This window comes from Mustela lutreola, chromosome 3, assembly GCF_030435805.1.
Source record: "Mustela lutreola isolate mMusLut2 chromosome 3, mMusLut2.pri, whole genome shotgun sequence".
NCBI classification, from domain to species: domain Eukaryota; kingdom Metazoa; phylum Chordata; class Mammalia; order Carnivora; family Mustelidae; genus Mustela; species Mustela lutreola.
In genome coordinates this window covers 143,848,248-143,868,646 of record NC_081292.1, presented here as the reverse complement: position 1 = coordinate 143,868,646, position 20,399 = coordinate 143,848,248, and the positions used below count along the sequence as shown (strand labels likewise).

The 20,399-nt window shown below is 36.2% G+C and overlaps 1 protein-coding gene across 4 annotated transcripts in view; it reads left to right on the top strand.

The window, feature by feature from the left end:
* The window catches only part of DCAF17 (DDB1 and CUL4 associated factor 17), a 41,790-nt gene extending 30,637 nt beyond the window's left edge, over positions 1-11,153 (top strand). For all 4 annotated transcript variants that reach the window (XM_059167052.1, XM_059167049.1, XM_059167048.1 and 1 more), the window contains 4 exons: positions 2,178-2,268; positions 2,962-3,045; positions 5,494-5,649; positions 6,509-11,153. In XM_059167052.1, coding sequence (XP_059023035.1) covers positions 2,178-2,268; positions 2,962-3,045; positions 5,494-5,649; positions 6,509-6,655 — 478 coding nt within the window. In that variant the 3' untranslated portion in view covers positions 6,656-11,153. The remainder of the gene's footprint in view (positions 1-2,177; positions 2,269-2,961; positions 3,046-5,493; positions 5,650-6,508) is intronic.
* The last annotated feature ends 9,246 nt before the right edge of the window (positions 11,154-20,399 follow it).

Sequence of the window (20,399 nt, the reverse complement as noted above, 5' to 3'; positions counted from 1 at the left end):
TGTTCCTGAGATAAAGATCATCATACACTTAGCATGATCTGAAAGACCCTCCTCCCACTCAGTTTATTTCAGTCATGCTATCTTTTCAGACAGTCAGGGACCTCTTTCCTCCATTGGGAGTGTGTTTCCCCTTCCTGTTCTCTTAATCATCCCTGTTAATCGCTGTTCTCTTAATCCCTGTTCTCCTGATTTCTATTTATATTTTGTCCCCAGCTTAAATATCCCCTTTTAACAGAGTCCTTCCCTGATACCCCTCATTAGATTAGCTCCCCATCTTCTTTTTTTTTTTTTTTAAAGATTTTATTTATTTATTTGACAGAGATCACAAGTAGGCAGAGAGGCAGGCAGAGAGAGAGAGGAGGAGGAAGCAGGCTCCCTGCAGAGCAGAGAGCCCAACGTGGGGCTAAATCCCAGGACCCGGGATCATGACCTGAGCCGAAGGCAGGCAGAGGCTTTAACCCACTGAGCCACCCAGGCACCCCCATCTTATTTTCATACCAGCCACTGTGTTACCTTCCTCTAACACAGCAATTTTAATTAATTATTTGTTTGATTATCTGTTTAAATATCTAGCTTTGGAGTCATCAGCTCCATAATGACAGGGAAAGAGTCTGTTTTGCTGACTCTAACCCCAGCACTGAGCATAGCACTTAGTAGCACAGAGTAGGTACTAGTAAACTGGTTGAATAAGAAAGACATTATCTGCCTTCTCTATTCCTTATGTTTCATTTTAATTAGTTTACTTCTCTGGAAAGAAGATAAAGAAGATAAAGGGACTTAATTAAATAAGATTATGAACTTTTCTAAAAAAAACTGTAGTTCAGCTTTAATAAAGCTTGGATCTTAATGCTTATTGCCTACTCATGTTTTCTTTTTTCTTTCTTTCTTTTTTTTTTTTTTAAGAGAGAGAGGAAAGGATGGGCAAAGGGAGAGTGAGATCTTAGGCAGGGTCCACTCCCAGTGTGGACTGATGCAGGGCTTGATCTCATGACTGTGAGATCATAGCGTGAGCCGAAATTAAGCATCAGATGCTTAACTGATTGAGCCACCCAGGTGTCCCATAACCCATTTTTTTAAAGATTTTATTTATTTATTTGACAGAGAAAGAGAGATCACAAGGAAGCAGAGAGCCAGGCAGGGCAGGGGGAGGCGGGGAGCAGGTCCTCTGCTGAGCAAAGAGCCCGATGTGGGGCTTGATCCCAGGACCCTGAGAGCATGACCTGAGTCGAAGGCAGAGGCTTAACCCACTGAGCCACCCAGGCGCCCCACATAACCCACCTTTTTTAATAGTAGTTTGAGCTTAAGAAAATAAGGTCCAAATACACTGCGCCCTTTTGCCAGGTTCTAGAGGATAGGCACTTTTAAACATTGGCATGAATTAAGATAACAAATTGAGTAATTTAAAATCTAATCTGATTTCTTTGCCTCTGGCAAGCTCTAAGACTACTGGCTCTTTGTAGCCACGGTATCTACTCCTCCCTGCTATTCTCTTTACCTGTGTCTGAGACTTTAAGCTTTGGGAACATTGTGCTTTTGAAGCTTGTTAATGCTGTGAACAGATTTGTGTGGGCAGTGGACAAATTATTTTCTTTTCTCTTCCTTAGTAAGCTTGATCCATTAAACCATTTGTACTCAGAAAACCCAAATCTTTAAATATAATCCTACAATAAAAGTATTAAGTAAATTGGAGTTTTTAAACATTACTCTTTTATGAAAACTCTTAGTTTAGGTTCAGTTGCTTCCAGTCTGCCTTTTAGTTAACTCTGAGTGTTGTTCATTGATATCTCATTCTATCTTCAGAAGTAGAAAATGCTAACATCTACTCTAATGCCACCGTTAAAGCTGAAACCTTAAAGGCCTATTGCAGGATGACAAAGATGAGGTCCTTTAGGGGAACTTTCATTAAGCCAGCTTGGAAGACGGCCTAAACTTGAGGAAGTGGCTTCATTATCTACATCAGGAATACCTATTGTCACAGGTTTTTTTGTTTAACAAAATCTGAATTTGAAGTTTATAGACACTAAAGTGATCAGACATTACTATTTCAGATTCCACAGGAGGAAACAAGAACTAACAGTTTTTCCTGTAATTTACATTTGTTGAGTTTCATTTCAGTAGTTCAACTTGGGTATTCTGATGATCTGTTGAGGTCTTAGGTTCTTTATTTCCCTTTTCAGAGTTCTAAAGCTAAATGAAGTAGAAAATAATAGTGCCCAGCATCAGATCTCTGAAGATTTTGTCATTTTGGCCAACAGGGAGAAGAACAAAGTAAGCCAGGAGTACTTTAAAATTCTTTGTGTATCACTGTCTTTCTATTTGAGAATATAGTATATAAATGTGTTTGTCTTTTAGTATGCTGAAAAGAACAGCACAATAAAAATCTGGGTTTTTTGTCTGTGCCGGTAACTGGTCTCAGCCTTGTGCACAACTGAGAATTGAAAAGAGCTGATTATATTGAGCTTAACTTTTGCTAATATCTGTTCCCTTTCTAAATTTCTCTTTAGGTTTTTATTGATGAATTTTCAACCTTTGGGTTTAATTTATTGTGCAAACATACAGTAGGTTGGGGTACATATGAATCTTTAGAAATCACATGCCATGCTTTAACTCCAAATAGTTCTTTCCCTTTAGTGTGCAGATTAAGAACATGAAGAGAATTATGCAGAGATAAATTTCCAAAAACAGATCCAGTGTAGCATTGCTGTACTTATACTAAAGCAAAAATTAGAAGGGCGAGTGTATTTATTGTTTGTCTATTTTGGTATTTTATCCATTAACTTATTACGGTCAAGTATTTTTGCTAATTGGAAGATCAGAAATTTGATTTAGAATTTTCTCAGTAGAGGAAAGAATTGTGGATGTTGGATAAGGGTTAGTTGTTTAATGAAATTTGGTACAGTTTTGCTATTTATTGCACATAAAAGGACTCATCGTATCTTTTTATTTCTCTCCATGTGATAGAATGAAAACTTACCCACTGTTACAGCTTCTGGACGGGTGGTGAAAAAAAATTTTAACCTTTTGGATGATGACCCAGAACAAGAGGTATTATTTTAGCCAGAGATAGCAAATCAAACTAGTGTGTACTAGCCCTGTGATTTTTAAACGATGTTTTCCAGACTCTGGGATAGGGGTTGGGGGTGAGTAGTTCCATGCAGACTTCATTGGTAGGATTGTGCATGGTATTTCAACCAGTGCATCCGCATCACCCTATCTTCTCATACTGGAATTATTCATAAGATTATGTTTGCAGAAAGGTTCTTAGGACTGAAATAATTTGAAAAAACTACTACTAGCTTATTGTTTTGTTAATGTGCACATTTATAGGGAAATTTCTTAATAGAAAATACTTGAATCACATCCTGATGACTTTATGGCTTTTGCTTTTTTTTTTACTTACAAGACATGGATATGTATGTTAATGATCGTGGGCCAGGGAAGAAGGGTGTGAGGGTGTGATAAATTCAATTAGCCTCAAGCCTGAACTTGACATTGCCAGTCACTGAGCTATTACATTTTTATCCTTTTCTTTTAAAGAGGAATTGAAAGTTCTTACAAAATCAACTGATAGTGATCATGCTTCAAATATATATCATTGCATGAATTCTGATCTGTTTGGAGCAGAAAACTATATGACCATTTCTAGGTAGAAACATTAGAGTAGGCTTCTAAGAATAGTTTTTGAAACTCTTTTAAAAAGGTTGGAGGTGGCGCACCTGGGTGGCTCAGTGGGTTAAAGCCTCTGCCTTTGGCTGAGGTCATGATTCCAGAGTCCAAGGATCAAGCCCCACATCTGGCTCTCTGCTCAGCAGGGAGCCTACTTCCCCGTGTCTCTCTCTCTCTGCCTGCCTCTCTGCCTACTTGTGATCTCTGTCAGATAAATAAATAAAATCTTTAAATAAACAGATAAATAAATAAAAAGGTTGGAGGTGACTCAGTATGTTGCTACTCTCAAAAAGAAATATGTATACGTACATTTGTGAATTATATATTATATATGTACATATTTTATAAAATATGTCATGTAAAATATATAAAAATATAAAATAAATACATGTATTTTTTTGGACCATAGAAATCTATTGAGAACAAAGTAGAAAGCTCCCTGTAGATAAACCATATTCAAGAAAGACATACTAAAATTTCTAAAAGATAGCAAAAAATAATTAACAAGGAGAAGGTGGTAGCAAAGAGAGATATACTCTACATCAAGAGATTAGAAAACAAAAACGTTTAGCCTGTAAAAGAGAAGCTGAAAGAAGTTGGGACTCAAGACTATTAAAATCACTAGACCCAGGCAAGAAGTCTACTCAAAGTTTGACCAAAGTGATATTAGGGCAAAAAAGTAAATAGAAAGGAGCCATGTGTAATAAATCTCTGTAAATTTTTATATCATGGGTAGTAAAGGCAGAAAATATAAATAGATGAAAAAGAAGTTTGACCAAATGTGAGTGAAGGTTTAGTATGTGGTGGTTCAAAGAAACTTGTTGTGCCTGCCAAAATGTCCCTTCCTGTGGTCCATCCCTGGATGGCTGCCATGGATCTGCTTCCCCTGTGAGGCTGCTGGAGTCCCAGATTTACTTCCTTAAACAGAGTTTGAGGTTAGATTTTTTTCTTCCTTAAGACTTTACCATCATGAATCATTTCCAGCTAACATCTCTCATCCCAGTTCTATTCTGTGGGTTGGATTTCAGTTCCCAAATAATATTCTCCCTCAAATGTAAGTGGCCATTTTTGCTTTCTTTTTTTTTTTAATATTTTATTTATTTATTTGACAGACAAAGTGAAAGGGAACACAAGCAGGGGGAGGGGCAGAAAGAGAGAAAGAAGCAGGCTCCCTGTGGAGCAAGGAGCCTTATACAGGGCCCAATGCGGGACTCAATGCAGGACTCCATCCCAGGACCCTGGGATCATGCCCTGAGCCAAAGGCAGAGGCTGAACAACTGAGCCACACAGGTGCCCCATCATTTTTGGTTTCTTTAGGAAACCGAAAAACGTTGAAAGGGGGAAAAAAAAGATGGCAAATAGAGTCATAAATAGTATGTGATAGGCTATCAGTTCTTCTTAAAATGACTTGTGTTTTTCTGAGGAAAGATCCTTCTGACAAAGTGGGTCATTTTTAGGTTTCAGAACTGAACTTCATATTTTTTTTTTTCTGAACTTCATATATTTAGTCCTCTCTGGAAGCTAGTGAACACACATATCAGAGGCAGCAGTTGAATACCTCTTTGAATTTGGAGAAGTTCTAGTTTGCTGTCATAATAGAGAATTTCCGTAACACTTTGGCTGAGAGCTACATAGACTTTGTTCTGTTAAAATCTGTAGGATACTGCTGCAGTCTTCAGAATCTTGGGACTTTACTAGGCATAAAAGTAGAGACCTATTTCTCCTTTTAAAAATAATAGAATAGTTAAACTACAAATAGAAATAATCCTAACTGGATAACTGGATTTTGCCCCTCTTTTCCTCTTTCTTATCCATCTATTCACTGAGACTTTTAAAATTGTGGACTATGAAGATGAGCTGGATTTGCTTTCCGTGGTAGCTGTTACCCAAATAGATGCTGAAGGAAAAGCTCACCTGGATTTCCACTGTAATGAATATGGAACTTTACTTAAAAGCATTCCACTAGTGGAGTCATGGGATGTGGTGAGTAGAGTCCATGGAATGCAAAATTGTAAGGATTTTCTTTGTAGGTGACATTTATTGGAACAGATGTTACTGTGTTCTTGTCAGTCCATGGTCACCTGTACCAGTGACCACATCAAAAAGGATATCATCCTGCAGGACAAAATGAGTACTTCTTAAGCCTTCCTTTCCTAGGAGTTAGAGGATGCCTCCTTTCTAGAGGCCTTAAAGATAAAATTTTATGTTTTATTCTGAGACATGCTGTCTATTTCCTTACCATAGTCTTTGGTTTTCTCACATTTTATAAGTTTGGTAGCATTTTTAAAAATAGAAGTATACTGTATTGAATGCCCCCAGTTACTTAATAGAGATGATATCTAAACATGTAGGGTTTGCAGGCACTCTTGGACATATTTGTCTACTTTTTTGATTATTACAGAACATAAAAACTGTAAGGAAGAGCCACTATTATTTTAATCTAGTCTTTTGTTTTATCGGTGGAGTACCTAGGAGGTTTAGCAACTTGACCAAGGAAGAGCCACTATTATTTTAATCTAGTCTTTTGTTTTATCGGTGGAGTACCTAGGAGGTTTAGCAACTTGACCACTGTCACACAGTGAAATAACAGTATTAGGCAATAGAGTCTGGGTGTTCAGATTCCTATGACCCAGCGCTCTTTCCATTTTCAACATTTTATATGATACTTTTCTTATAAATAATCTGCATATTCATAAGTAATGAAAATAAACGATTTCTAGCAATTGTTTTGTTACCAAGTGTATTTTTGAAGAGCCCGAGCATAGGTGCCATGACATAGTGATATAATTGCAAACTTGGTTGTTTGAAGAGGAGATTTCATTTCACTGTGTTTTCATTACAGACATACAGCCATGAAGTCTACTTTGACAGAGACTTGGTACTACACATAGAACAGAAACCAAGCAGAGTCTTCAGCTGCTATGTTTACCAGATGGTATGTGACCCTGGTGAAGAAGAAACAACAAACAGAAGTTGTGAAAAAGAGTGAGATAATTTTAAATTTTGAGATATAACTTATGAGAATTTTAGCCACATAACCCCCAGCAGCTATGTTCAATCCTCCTTTTTGTTATCTGCGTAGCAAGTTCTCTAGTATTTTCTAGAAAAGGTCTTGTGTTGTCTTCAGATGACTGTGACTTCTTTTTTAAATTCTTGCCATTCAAGGGGGTGGTAAGGAGCATTTTAGAGCTTTTCACTGGTGGTGGCGCAAATATTAAGTGTTGGGGAGCACAAAATACAAGTTAATTTCAGTTGTTGGGAGAGGGTTATTGATGGAGAAGTATTTAACATGGTTCTTAAAGGATGGTATGGAATTTTGATAGGTAAGACTAGACAGGAGAGACAGACAGATGTAGAAGATACAGAAAGAAATCCTCTAACCTCTACACCAAACTTTGCCTAAGGGTGAGAAAGGAGATCTGTAATGTGAAAGAATACTTTTGAGCCATAAATATGTCATCACATTTAAAAAATAATATATATGTATATGTATGTTTTATATTTATATATAACATTAGGAATTGGCTCTAGTTCCCAGATTATCTTTTATTCCATGGTTTTATTTTCTTGGCTTGGTGTTCCCATTGATTATTTTTCTATCATAGACTAATGTAAAAGATTCCAAGAAAAGAAATTTTTTTCTGGTATATAGACTGTTCAGCTCTTAATATATCTAAGAATGTTGTACTCATCTCACCATTCTATTTATTTGGTGAGTTTTCCAATTCTGCTTATAGGCAGTATTTTCATACCTATGCAATAAGATAAAGGTATCCTGGATCCCACCAGTTCTGCTCCTTGTAGAAGAGTAGATAAAGTCTTAATTCCTACTAGTTTGGGAATTGACTGATTAGCTAGAAAAGGCTTTTGGCTCTATCTTAGTTGTGAAATGAGTATTTTTTTCTTCTTTGTTAGGACAAATCTAAATTTAATTCTTGAACTCAGATAATCATTCTACAGATTGTTAAATAAAAGCAACCTAAGGGAGAAAATTGTTTCTTTTTGCTTCCTGTTTGAGAAATCCAGTTGCTGCAATCCACATGTTCAGCACATTTCTGATTCAGTCTCAAAAGAATAGTAAAAATAGAAGGGGAGGAAACAGAGTAAAAACCATTGCTGATTCAAATTTAAGGTTAAATTTAGGATTTTAGCTTAGATAATTTACATTAAAATTCAGTTTTGGGGGGCACCTGGGTGGCTCAGTTAGTTAAGTGTACCAACTCTTGATCTCAGCTCAGGTCTTGATCTCAGGGTCATGAATTCAAAGCCCCGCATTGGGGTAAAAAAAAAAAAAAAAATTTAAATCCTTCCATTTTTCCTTCGGCTTTGGCTTCATCCCATGTTAAGAAGGATGTGAATCTTCCCTTTTTTGCCCTTGAATTTTGCAGATAAATTTCAAACTTATTAGAATCAACAGGGCTGAGGACATTCCAGACATCAAGAAATTAGTAACACAGTCCTTAAATTTAAAAAGAAATAAAGAGAGCAAACCTAAAACTGTCTTTTGTGCAGTAGAAAAGAAGATTGCTGACATTTTAGAGTAAGAGAAAATATTTATATGTGGGCTAAAGATAAATCTTTCTGAATCTGATCCAAAGTGTAATAACCATTTGGGAAAGCAGAAGTGATTACCTCATGAGCGAGATAACTATCTTCATGTATTAAATTCTATACTTTTATATCTACTAATTGAAAAATCTACTCTTGTTTTCTGTACCTTTAATAGTACTATTTAATATAATGTTTGAAGCTTTCAGAGCCTTTTAGAGACATGATCGTGGTTATAGCAGTTGAATAGGTATAATGTGCTGGATATTGCCCCAAACTCCCAACTAGACACTAACTGTATCTAAACAGTCATACCCAGTGAATTTATACCTTGAAAAACAAGTTCTGGATAAGAGGTAATAGATAATAAATGCCAAAGAAAAGAAAGAAACCAGCGTTATATGGGTTTCAAAGAGATGCAATGCTATATAAAAGCCGAAGGCCTACTCTCCAAGAGTGTTTCAGAAAAGGATGTCCTAAGACTTCAATCCTGTTTGGTTTTTTAAAGAAAGAGCTTGTAGAGTTTCCCCTTCTCCTCTAAGTCATTATCTTCTTTTGATGAAATCATAGGAACTCATTGGCTCAGAAAGGCATCTGAGAACTAGCTGAGATTCTTAGCTGCTTTTAGGCTGGGCAGGTATGAGTGGGTGGGTAGAATATTTCAAGGCTAGGTATGAACTGACCACTAAGAAACTCCTAATGTTTCACTACTGCCAAAATCAAACCAGACCAGGATCCACATGCCCTATGAGCCAGGCAGGAAATGCACCTGAGGTGAAAGTCCATAGGGAGTTGTGGGGAGTGTAACAAACAGAAGGGTTATGCCCCAAGTAAGAGGACAGGCTGCTCCTACATAGTTTCAGCCAATCGTAACAGTATGTGGGAATGTGGGCTACATGTTTGTTAACAGGATGGTTGATAAAAAGATGCCAAAAGGTAGAAGATTCTAAAGAATGTAGCAAGTGCATGGATAACGCACACAACAGGAAACAGTACAGCATGCTTCCCAAACAAGCTTCCCAGCTTCCCATAGGGCTACTGCAGCTGCTCATTCATTGCAGGCATGACACTGCAATTCTCTGGGGTGGAAGAAAGTGGCAGTTAATATTCTCCTGGCCCCATCTTAACCACCATTGTCTGCCTGACTGTGTTTGAGTCTTTAACTGTGTGCCCACCTTCTTAACAAGCACTAGTGATAAGCATAAAACATTATGGGTAACATTTCTGAGTGTTCAATGCAAAACCGAGGGAAGCAGTATAGCTTCTTTCAGCAAGTCTAAACAATATGCTGATAAGTGTATTTCTGCATTTCACTACTTGCAATTCTGTATCCTCGCCGTATCAGTGCAGCAGGGTTATCCTCCTTTGACTTTCTAAAACATTTCTCACAATTTGAGGGGTTTGAATTACCTAGTGAGGAGAAGATGTTCTATTTAAACAAATTAAGGTACTCCACATTCTTCCACCAATTGAATGTTTTGTTTTTTGTATGTACTTTTTAAAAAAATGATAACTTACATATATTGAGTGCTTTCTGTCTACCAATCACTGTGATACATGTAAAACGAATTGGCTCACTCAAAATTCAGAATAATCATATGAAGTACAAACTACCATTATCCTTCCACATTTTGTAAATGAGGAAAGTGAGTCTTATAGAAGTTAATTTGCTCGAGGTCCTACAACTAGTAAGTACAGAGTTAGGAAACATCCAGATTTGTTTGACACATTCTTATGCCAGATTTCCTCCAGAGCTCTCAAAAACAAATGATTTTATTTTATCTCATATATAGCATACTTACAATGATAATACTGGGTATAGGAAAATGCTTAGTAAGTGTTTTTTAAATGGTTAGATATCCAAATTTTGGACAAAGTTTGAATGAGATACAATTGGCCTATTCACATATATTACCTGATATAAAAAAAGATGATTCTTCTATTCAGTGGTTAAAAGTATTTAAAAAAAAATACAAAATCTGGTACTCTCATCCTGTTTGTGGATGATAATAAACATCAGTATTAGTAATTACTCTTAAGGTAACTTGGCTTCCTTTTTAATAATTTTTATAGTTTCTTACCTTTCTTACCATGTTTACATATGTTATCTAACTTAGAATTTCAATTTCAGGGAAAATTCTGGGGCTAATTTCTGGTCCCTGTGTTGCTATAGAACCTACCTCTGTCTTACAGAAGGAATAATTTATTACAGGCATAGAATATAATATTAGAAAAATAAGACCAACTGAGGGCTCTTCTCCATCATTTTAATATGAAAATTTTCAAACATACAGCAAAGTTGATGGAATTTTACAGTAAATACCCAATTGCCAACTTCATGGATCCTAAATTTTACATCTATATTTTATTACTCATCTATCCATGTTACTTTTATGATGCATTTCAAAGTAAATTGCAGACATCAGTTTACTTCCCCCAAATACTTCAGCATGCATTTAAGTAAGTAGAGTTTAATGTTTGGTTTTTAAATTTTTTGATGTACACTTAACATGCAGTGAAATGCACAAATGTTAAATATAAACTTGCTGAGATTTTGCAAATGCATTCATCTCTGTAACCCAAACCCTTTTCAAAATTTCAAACACAGTAGTCATTGCAGAGAGTTTCCTCATGTTCCTTCCCAGTCGATTCCCACCCGACCTATCACCTGTTTTGATTATTTTGCCTCACAGATTAAATTTACCCATTCTAAAACTTGATTATGAGTGAATTCATACAAAGCATAACGCTTCCTTGGTCAGCATGTTTTTGAGGTTAATTCATGTCACATATACCAGTGACTCATTCCTTTTTATTGCTGAATAGTCTTCTGTATGAATGTCAGTTTGTTTTTTCCATTTTCCTGTTGATGGACACCTGGGCTGTTTCTGCTTTTTCTTTTTCTTTTGCTATTATGAATAAAGTGCTCTGAACATGTATACACTTTTTGTGAACATATGTCTTTATTCCTCTTGGGTAAACATCTAAGGATGGAATTGTTGGGTCCTAGGGTGGGTGTATGTTTAGTTTAATAAGCAACTGTCAGACCTTTTTTCCAAAGGATTGTACCATTTTACATGCCTGCAGCAATGTATGAAATTTCCGGTTGCTCCACATTTTCTCCAGTACTTGTGGTTGTTAGTCTTTTTTATCTTAGCATTTATGGTGGGTATAAAATGTTTCCTAGTTGTTACTTAAATTGTACTTGCCCCTAGCAGCCCTCCCAGCAGGTTACCCTCTTTATATTTTTTAACCTCATCTCCATCAGGAACTGCTGAAAACATTCTTTCTTTGTGATAATAATCAAGATAACTTAGAACTCAGCAAAGCAGAGGATGCAGTGTCACCAAAGAACCCTGTCTCCTTTTGTGGAGACTCACAGAGAACAAACCCAGGTTGCTAATGGTACATTAGACCGTTCCACATGACTACTGGAGCTGGACAGGATGACACCAGAGCAGAGGCTCCATAAAACATTGTAATAATAGCAGAAAATGACCTTTTCCTGTAAAGAATAGGAGTTCATGTTATTTGTAAATGACATGAATTTTTTAAAAAGATTTATTTATTTCAGAGAGAGAGCGCGTGTGTGCACCCACTCAACAGGGCGTGGGTGGGGAGAGAGAGAGAGAATCCTCAAGCAGACTCCCCACTGAGTGCAGAGACATGGGCTCAATCCCAGGACCCTGAGATCATGACCTGAGCTGAAACCAAGAGCCAGATACTTAACTGACTGAGCCACCTAGGTACCCCAATGAAATGAATTTTTGCTATGATATGAAACCATATTAATATTAAAACAAACTTTATTATTTTTCCAATAACTATTGGATCTCAATATGGTTTTAATTTATATTTCCTTATTAACTAATGATGATAAGCACATTTGTGTGTGTTTATATACCATGCGTAAACTTAATTATTTTATTTTTAAGTTGCAAAAACTGTGTTCATCCTACAAAAAATATGTGCTATGTTCTGGGGGGATTGGGGAACTGTAGCACAGGCCTCCTCTGAACTGGTAATGTATAAATTTAAACTTTTTTTAACAGATTTTTTTGAGGTATAATGGACATAAAATAAACTGCACATATTTGAATTGCACAATTTAATAAGTTTTGACATGTATACACACATGAAACCATCACCACAATCAAGATATTAAACATGTCCATCACCCCAAAAAGCTTATTCTTGGTTCTCTGTAATACCCCTTGCTTCTCTTTCCTGTCTTCCCAAAGTAGCCACTAATCTATTTCTGTTGCTTTAGATTAGTTTGCATTTTCTAGAATTTTATATAAATGGAGTCACACAGGAAGTACTCTTTTTTTTTCCTGGCTTCTTTCACTCCATATAGCTATCTTGAGGTCCGTCTGTAGTATATGTATCATAGCTCATTCCTTTTTATTGCTTAATGGTATTTCACTGTGTGGTTATAACACAGAATTCATTTAGACATTTACCTGCTGCTGTACATTTAGGTAGTTTCCAATTTTTGGCTACTACAAACAAAGCTACTACAAACATGCAGTAGAAATTCTTTCTATGGACATATGCTTTATTCCTGTTGGGAAATACCAAGTAGGTAATGGCTGGATTTTATGTTAGAAATATGCTTAACTTTTTCATTAAACTGTTGTTTAAGAGTGGATATCCAATCTTACTGTTTAAAATTGTTTTTTATTGTTGTTTAAGATTTTATTGTTTAAGATTTTATTTATTTATTTATTTATTTGAGAGAGAAAGAGTGTGTGTGTGAGTGGGGAGGGTCAGGAGAAGGGGAGGGTCAGGAGAAGGAGAGGCAGAGAGCCTGAAGCAGACTCCGAGATGAGCAGGGAGACTGATGCAGGGCTCAATCCCGTGACCCATGAGATCATGACCTAAACCAAAACCAAAAGTCAGACACTTAACACCCAGGCACACCTATGCTTAAGACACTTCCAAACTGTTTTTCCAATATGGCTGTGCCTTTTTATATGCCCATCACCCCATCATCGGTACATGAGAATTCCAGGTGCCCCATATCCTTGCTAACCCTTGTTATGGTCAGTGTTAATTTTAGACATTTAGTTTAGGTTTTACATTTAGACCTATAATCTATTTTTTGTTTATTTTTGTATATGGTCTAAGATGGATCAAAGTTCTTTTTTTTCTATATGGATATCCAATGCATAAATGATGGCATTCCATCTTTCACCAAGTATGATATTAACTGTAGATTGTTCATAGATGCTTCTTATCAATTTGAAGAAGTTCCCTATTATTACTAGTTTTCTGATGTTTTATTGGACATAGATGTTGGAGTCTGTCAGATAATCATTCTGCATCTCTTGAGATGATCATACAGTTTTTAGTCTGTTAATATGGTAAGTTACATTGATTTTTTTTAATGTAAGCCATTCTTGAGTTCTTGGGATAAATCCACTTGATACCTCTAAATTTCTTTTTCTTTTTCTTTTTCTTTTTTTTTTTTTTTTAAGATTTTATTTATCCACTTAACAGAGCACACAAGCAGGGGGAATAGCACACGGAGAGGGAGAAGCAGGCTTCCCCACTGAGAAGGGACCCTGATGCGGGGCTCAATCCCAGGACCCCAGGATCATGACCTGAGCCAAAGGCAGACACTTAACAGCTGAGCCACCCAGGCACCCCCCTAAGTTTTAAATCATATTTTAAGTCAGATAGTTTCTGCATTTCCACCTTCTAACATGTGTCATTTCCACAATAGTGAATTCATAAATTTTACCATTACATTTGTATTATGGTACAAATTAATCATTTCAAGTTCATTACATTTAGATAACTTTCTTCCTTTACAAATGATTGCCAGACATTTTTGGACCTTTTGCCAAATATTTCATTCCCATATAAACAGAATTTAGCAAGTTAGGGCTTACAACCTTGGAGAAGCTCTGGGCATATTGCCAGCCTCTCCCGGTCTTATCACAGCCCAGAGAGTTCATATACTAAATAAAATTACATCTGAAGTAGAAAAGTCAGTTTACAGCTGCTGTAACACCAGTGAGTGCTTTGAACCCATTTTAATTCAATACACTTTGAAACCGTGAATTGCTGTGGAAGTGATGAAGTCATAAAGATGACAACCAGTGAAATGGGTCATGGTGGGACACTCTACCTGCTCAGGTAATATGTATACATAAACTGATCTCCCAAATGAAATTTTCAAAAGAAAATGATTTGTTCACCAAAAAATTATTAATTCTTTTCTCCAGTAAAAGTTTTAAGGCTCAATTAAAGATTTTTAATTTTCTTTTAGGAGGGCATCTGCTTAAGTAGATAATCATTTCTGAAGCCTATTGTGAAACCCCTTTTCTCTTTGAAAAATCACAGGCTCCAAGGGCACAGCTTTTTGAGGTTTATCTGTAAGAGTAACAAGACTGGTTAAAATATGTTTAAAGAATTATAGTTTAAAAACCATTCTAACATTTAATTTTCCTGTCTATAATCTGTCTTTCTATAGAGAGCAAAGTCAGAGTAAAGCATTTCCAGCTCCAACCTCTCCCACATCTAAAACCACAGTTTTGACACAGTATCTGCTTGAAGATATGCTGACTTACACTGTATGGTGAACTTAAAGAGGTCCTTGAGACCACTACCACATCTAATACACAGTCCCAGACGTCACTTTTCTAGAGTGTGTCTTGGTTTCCCTTACCAGCTGGACCCCTGATCCAATGGCTTCCATTTCAATTTTTGCCAGAAAGTCTTGGTTGCTTCTGCCACTTTGGCTAGAGTTAGAGTGCTCTTACATTTTTTGTGCATATCCAGACACTTTAAAAAAAAATTTTAAATTCAAGTTAGCAAACACATAGTGCATTATTAATTTGGGGGTGCAATTTAGTGATTCATCAGTTGCATATAACACCCAGTGCTCATGACATCAAGTGCCCTCCATAATGCCCATCACCCTATTAACCCATCCCCCTGCCCATGTCCCCTCCAGCGACCTTCAATTCATTTTTTATAATTAAGAGTCTCTTATGATTTATCTCCCTCTGTGTTTTTATTTTATTTTTCCTTCCCTTCCCTTACATTCATGAGTTTTCATTTCTTAAATTTCACATATGAGTGAAATCATATGGTATTTGTCTTTCTCTGACTGACTTATTTTGCCTAGTATAACACACTCTAGTTCCATCCATGTCATTGCAAATGGCTGGATTTCGTTCTTTTTGTTGGCTCAATAATATCCCATTTTGTGTGTGTGTTCCATATTTGCTCTTTTGCATATATTTGCTCATATATGCTCTTTCCAGATTTCAGCTATTGTGGATACTGCTGGTGTAAATATTGGGGTATCATTACTTTGTATCCTTTAGTTAAGTACAATTGCTGGGTCATAGAGTAGTTCTATTTTTAACTTTTTGAGGAAACTCCATAATGTTTACCAGAGTGGCTGTACCAGTTTACATTCCCACCAACAGTATAGGGAGGTTCCCCTTTCTTCACATCCTCACCAACATCTGTTCTTTCCTGAGTTGTTACTTTTAGTCATTCTGATCTTTGTGAGGTGGTATCTCATTGTGGTTTTGATTTGTATTTCCCTGATGCTGAGTGATGTTGAGCATTTTTTCATATGTCTGTTGGCCATTTGTATGTCTTCTCTGGAGAAATGTCTGTTCATGTCTTCTGCCCATTTCTTGACTGGGGTTTGTTTTTTTTTAGGTGTTGAGTTTGATACGTTCTTAATAGGGTTTGGATGCTAGTCCTCTATCTCATAAGACATTTGCAAATATATTCTCTAATTCTGTAGGTTGCCTTTTAGTCTTGTTGATTGTTTCCTTTGCTGTGCAAAAGCTTTTTATCTTGATAAAGTCCCAATAGTTCATTTTTTACTTTTGTTTTCTTTGCCTCTGGCCCTAGCAAGATGTTGCTGTGGCTAAGGTCAAAGGGTTTGCTGCCTGTGTTCTCCTCTAGGATTTCGATGTATTCCTGTTTCAATTTAGGTCTTTCATTCATTTTCAGTCTAGCTTTGTGTATGGTGTAAGAAAGTGGTCCTGTTTCATTCTTATTAGTGTGGCTGTCCAGTTTTCCCAACACCATTTGTTGAGGAGATGGTCTTCTCTCCACTGGCCATTCTTTCCTGCTTTGTCAAAGATTGGTTGGAAAAAGTTAAGGGTCCATTTCTGGGTTCTCTGTTCTGTTCCATTGATCTATATGTCTTTTTTGTGCCAGTGCCATACTGTTTTGATGATTGAGGCTTTGTGATATATAGATTGAAGTCTACAACTATGATGCCTCCAGCTTTGGTTTTCTTTTTCAACATTTCTTTGGCTATTTGGGGTCTTTTCTGGTTCCATGCAAATTTTAGAATTGTTTGTTCCAGCTCTGTGGAAAATGCCGATGTTATTTTGATAGGGATTGCACCAAATGTGTAGATTGCTTTCAGTAATACAGACATTTTCACAATATTTATTCTTCCAATCCATGAGCATGGAATATTTTTCCATGTCATTGTATCTTCCTCAGTTTCTTTCATAAATGTTCTATAGTATTCAGAGTATAGGTCTTTTACTACTTTGGTTAGGTTTATTCCTAGGTCTGTTATAGGTTTTGGTGCAATTGTAAATAGGACTGATTTCCTTAATTTCTCTTTTTGCTGGTTCATTGTTGGTGTATAGAAATGTAACAGACTTCTGTGCATCAATTTTATATCCTTGTGACTTTGCTGAATTCCTGTATCAGTTCTAGCAATTTTCTGGGGAGTCTTTTGGCTTTTCTACATAGAGTATCATGTCATATACAGACACTTCTGAGAGTAACAGCAAATAGTACTAATCATTATACTGGGACCACTAAGTGCAACTAAATGCTTAATCTGATGGACCAGCCTCTAAGAAGCCACATAAACTACATCTCAGAGCAGTATGGCAGGGACAGGTTAGGGAGAAAGAGGGAAGAATTTATCCCCAGGTCTAATCTGTCACTTTCAAAGATTCAAACATAACTCAGTTTCCAAATTGCACAAGGCAGAATTCACTTTGACATCAATGGGCAGGAAGCAAGGGGAACTCAGCACCATGACATGAATTGAGGTCCTAGTGTTGCCAGGTTGTCTGGGCATGAAGTTTGCTGAGTCACAGAGAACAGTGTTGGTAGCAGTGGCTGGATCAAGAGAGGGGTAAGGCCAAGAGAATCTGAATTTGTGTAGGATGTCTAATAAAAGGGAGAATTGGCAAAAAGCTGAAAGGAATTAGATTTTTTCCTATGTGTCTGAGTTCTGGTCCTCTTTGTGTCCAGGGAGTGTGGCTTATGCCAGAAAGATGGCATGGAGCACTAATCAACAAACTCAGACCTAAAGAAAAAGGCCTTGGCCTTATATCAAAGGTAGTTAAATGAAGGTACCCTTCTGTTTTAAGTTGGAATAAAATGTTTACAGATTATATATATATTTATATATTTATATTTATATAATATATAATTATATATTTCCCTTGGTTAGTCTCATATATATTATATATATAATATATAAATATATATTTATACAGTGGTTTCCTTTCTAATTAACTGTTCAAATTAATTGTCCAGCCTTCTTCAATAACATCAGATAATTGAGTTCTTTATTTTTAATAAAGAAATATTATATATATACATATATATAAAATATCGTATTTTTAATAAGTTAATAAATAACTTAACCCACTGAGCCACCCAGGCTCCCCAATTTATTTATTTATTAATCTGGTTTTCTCTTCCTTCTTGTGTCAATCTTGGACAACTGGGTCTTGCTAAAAATCTATCCCTTTCATCAAATTTTCAAAGCTATAATCCTGAAGTTGTTTATACTAGCTTTTTGACTTTATTTATTTATTTGAAAGAGAGAGTGAGAGAGAGCATGAGAAGGGGAGAGGGGGAGAAGCAGACTCCCCTGCTGAGCAGGGGGCCCAATGCAAAGCTCAATCCCAGGACCTGGAATCATGACCTGAGCCAAAGACAGTTACTTAACCAATGAGCCACCCAGGCACACACCCCCCCCCCTTTTGACATCTTTTAACAGCTAAAGGACTTGTAATAATGGTAGACAGTTGCAAAGCCCCTGAAAGCTCAGTTCACAGTTGACCCAAGTGTTCTCTTTTTCCCTTGGTTAGTCTCATAGGATATTTATTATGCTCTTTAGGCTTTGGAAACTGGGGGTACCTGGGCTGCTCAGATGGTTAAGTAGCTGCCTTCGGCACCAGTCATGATCTCAAAGTCCTGATATTGGCCCTGCATCAGGCTCCCTCCTCTGCTTCTCCCTCTCCTGCTCACCCTGCTTGTGCTCTCTCACTTTCTCTCTCAAATAAATAAAATCTTTAAACAAACAGAAAAGAAACTGTCTTTCGACTGTGTTGATTTTCTCCATCATATGTACTTTTCTAATTTCATGAGATAGACATTTAGACCATTTGGTTTTCAGTTTTCCTTCTTTTCTGATCTATGCACTTTATATACTAAAAATTTCCCTCTCAGCATGGCTTTTACTATTATCTCACAAGTTGTGGCAGGATGTATTTTTAATATTAATCAGTCTAAAATATATTCTGATATTCTTAATGATTTCTTCTTTGTACAATGGACTCTTTAAAAGTGTATCTCTTAATTTACAAAAAACTGAATTTTCAGCTTTATAATCTTGTTATTCCTAGCTTGATTCTACTGTAGTCAGAAAATATACTCAGTATTATTTCAGTTCTTTGAAATTTGTCAAGAGTTGCTTTGTCATCCAGCATTTGGTCCATTTTGCTTAATTTGCATATGCATTTGAAAATTTCTACTTTTCCTCAAATTTGCTTGTTCATTTCTGGTATTCCCCTGGGGCTTGTTTATCTTGGTGATGGTTTCCTTTATTTCCTCTTTAAAAAAACTAAACTGTGAGGGGCGCCTCGGTGGCTCAGTGGGTTAAAGCCTCTGCCTTGGGCTCAGGTCATGATCCCAGGGTCCTGGGATTGAGCCCCACATCAGGCTCTCTGCTTGGTGGGGATCCTGCTTCCCCCTCTCTTTCTACCTTCCTCTCTGCCTACTTGTGATCTCTCTCTCTCTGTCAAATAAATAAATAAAATCTTTAAAAAAAATAAATAAAAAACTAAACTGTGAAATGTAACATGCATCCTGGAAAAAGCATAATTCAGAAAATAGTCACAAAACAAATAACCACCCAACTCACCCTCCAGGTCAAGACATAAAGTAGTATCAGCATTCTAGAAGCCATATATATGCCTTTGTGATTATAGTTTTATCCCCCCTCTAAGATATTACCTTTATCCTGATTTTTGATAATTTTCCTGTTTTTTTCATAAATGTACTACTTCTATATGTATATGTAAACCAAAGGGTTTATTTTTGCTTTTTTATGAAGTTTAAATATATAACTACATTGTATGTATTGTTTTGTGTCCTGCTTTTTTACTCAACATTAGGTACATAAGGTTCATTTATGTTGCTTTATGTATCTCTAGCTACTGTGTAACATTCAGTTGTATAAATATAACACCACCACCCTGAATACTCTTGTACATACATCTATATGCACATATGTGTGTATTTCTCTAAGGTATCTAAAATTCTTGGATCAGGGTGTGTGTGTGTGTTCAACTTTATTGGATGCCACACAGTTTTTCAGAAAGATTATGCTAGTTTATGATCCCACCAGCAGTGTTTGAGGGTGACTATTGATCCATTTTCTCCCCAAAACTTATTATCAGACTTTTAATTTTCTTCCAATCTGATAGCTGTATATCCCATTGTAGTTTTAATTTGTACTTCCCTAATTACTAAAGTAGAGCTTCTTTTTGTCTGTTTATTGATCATTTGGATATAAAATTTCATATAGTATCTATTAAAGTATTTTACCCATTTTTCTATTTGGCTGTTTGTCCCATCAGTTTATAATAGTAATGCTTACTAGGTTTTGCTAATTATATGTACATCTTTTCCTATCCATTTTTATTTTTTTACTCTAATAATACCTGGTAATAATGGAGTCTTTTGAGGAACAGAAGTTCTTTGTTTTGACTTGGTTAAATTTATCAATCTTTTATTTTATGGTTGATGCAATTTTCATCATCTTTCATAGATTCTTTACTGTCCTGGACATGAAGATACTCTCCTACGTTATTTCCTAAAAGCATTATAGTTTTGACTTTCTTATCTAGATCTACCTAAAATGGATTTTTGTTTCTTTGTTT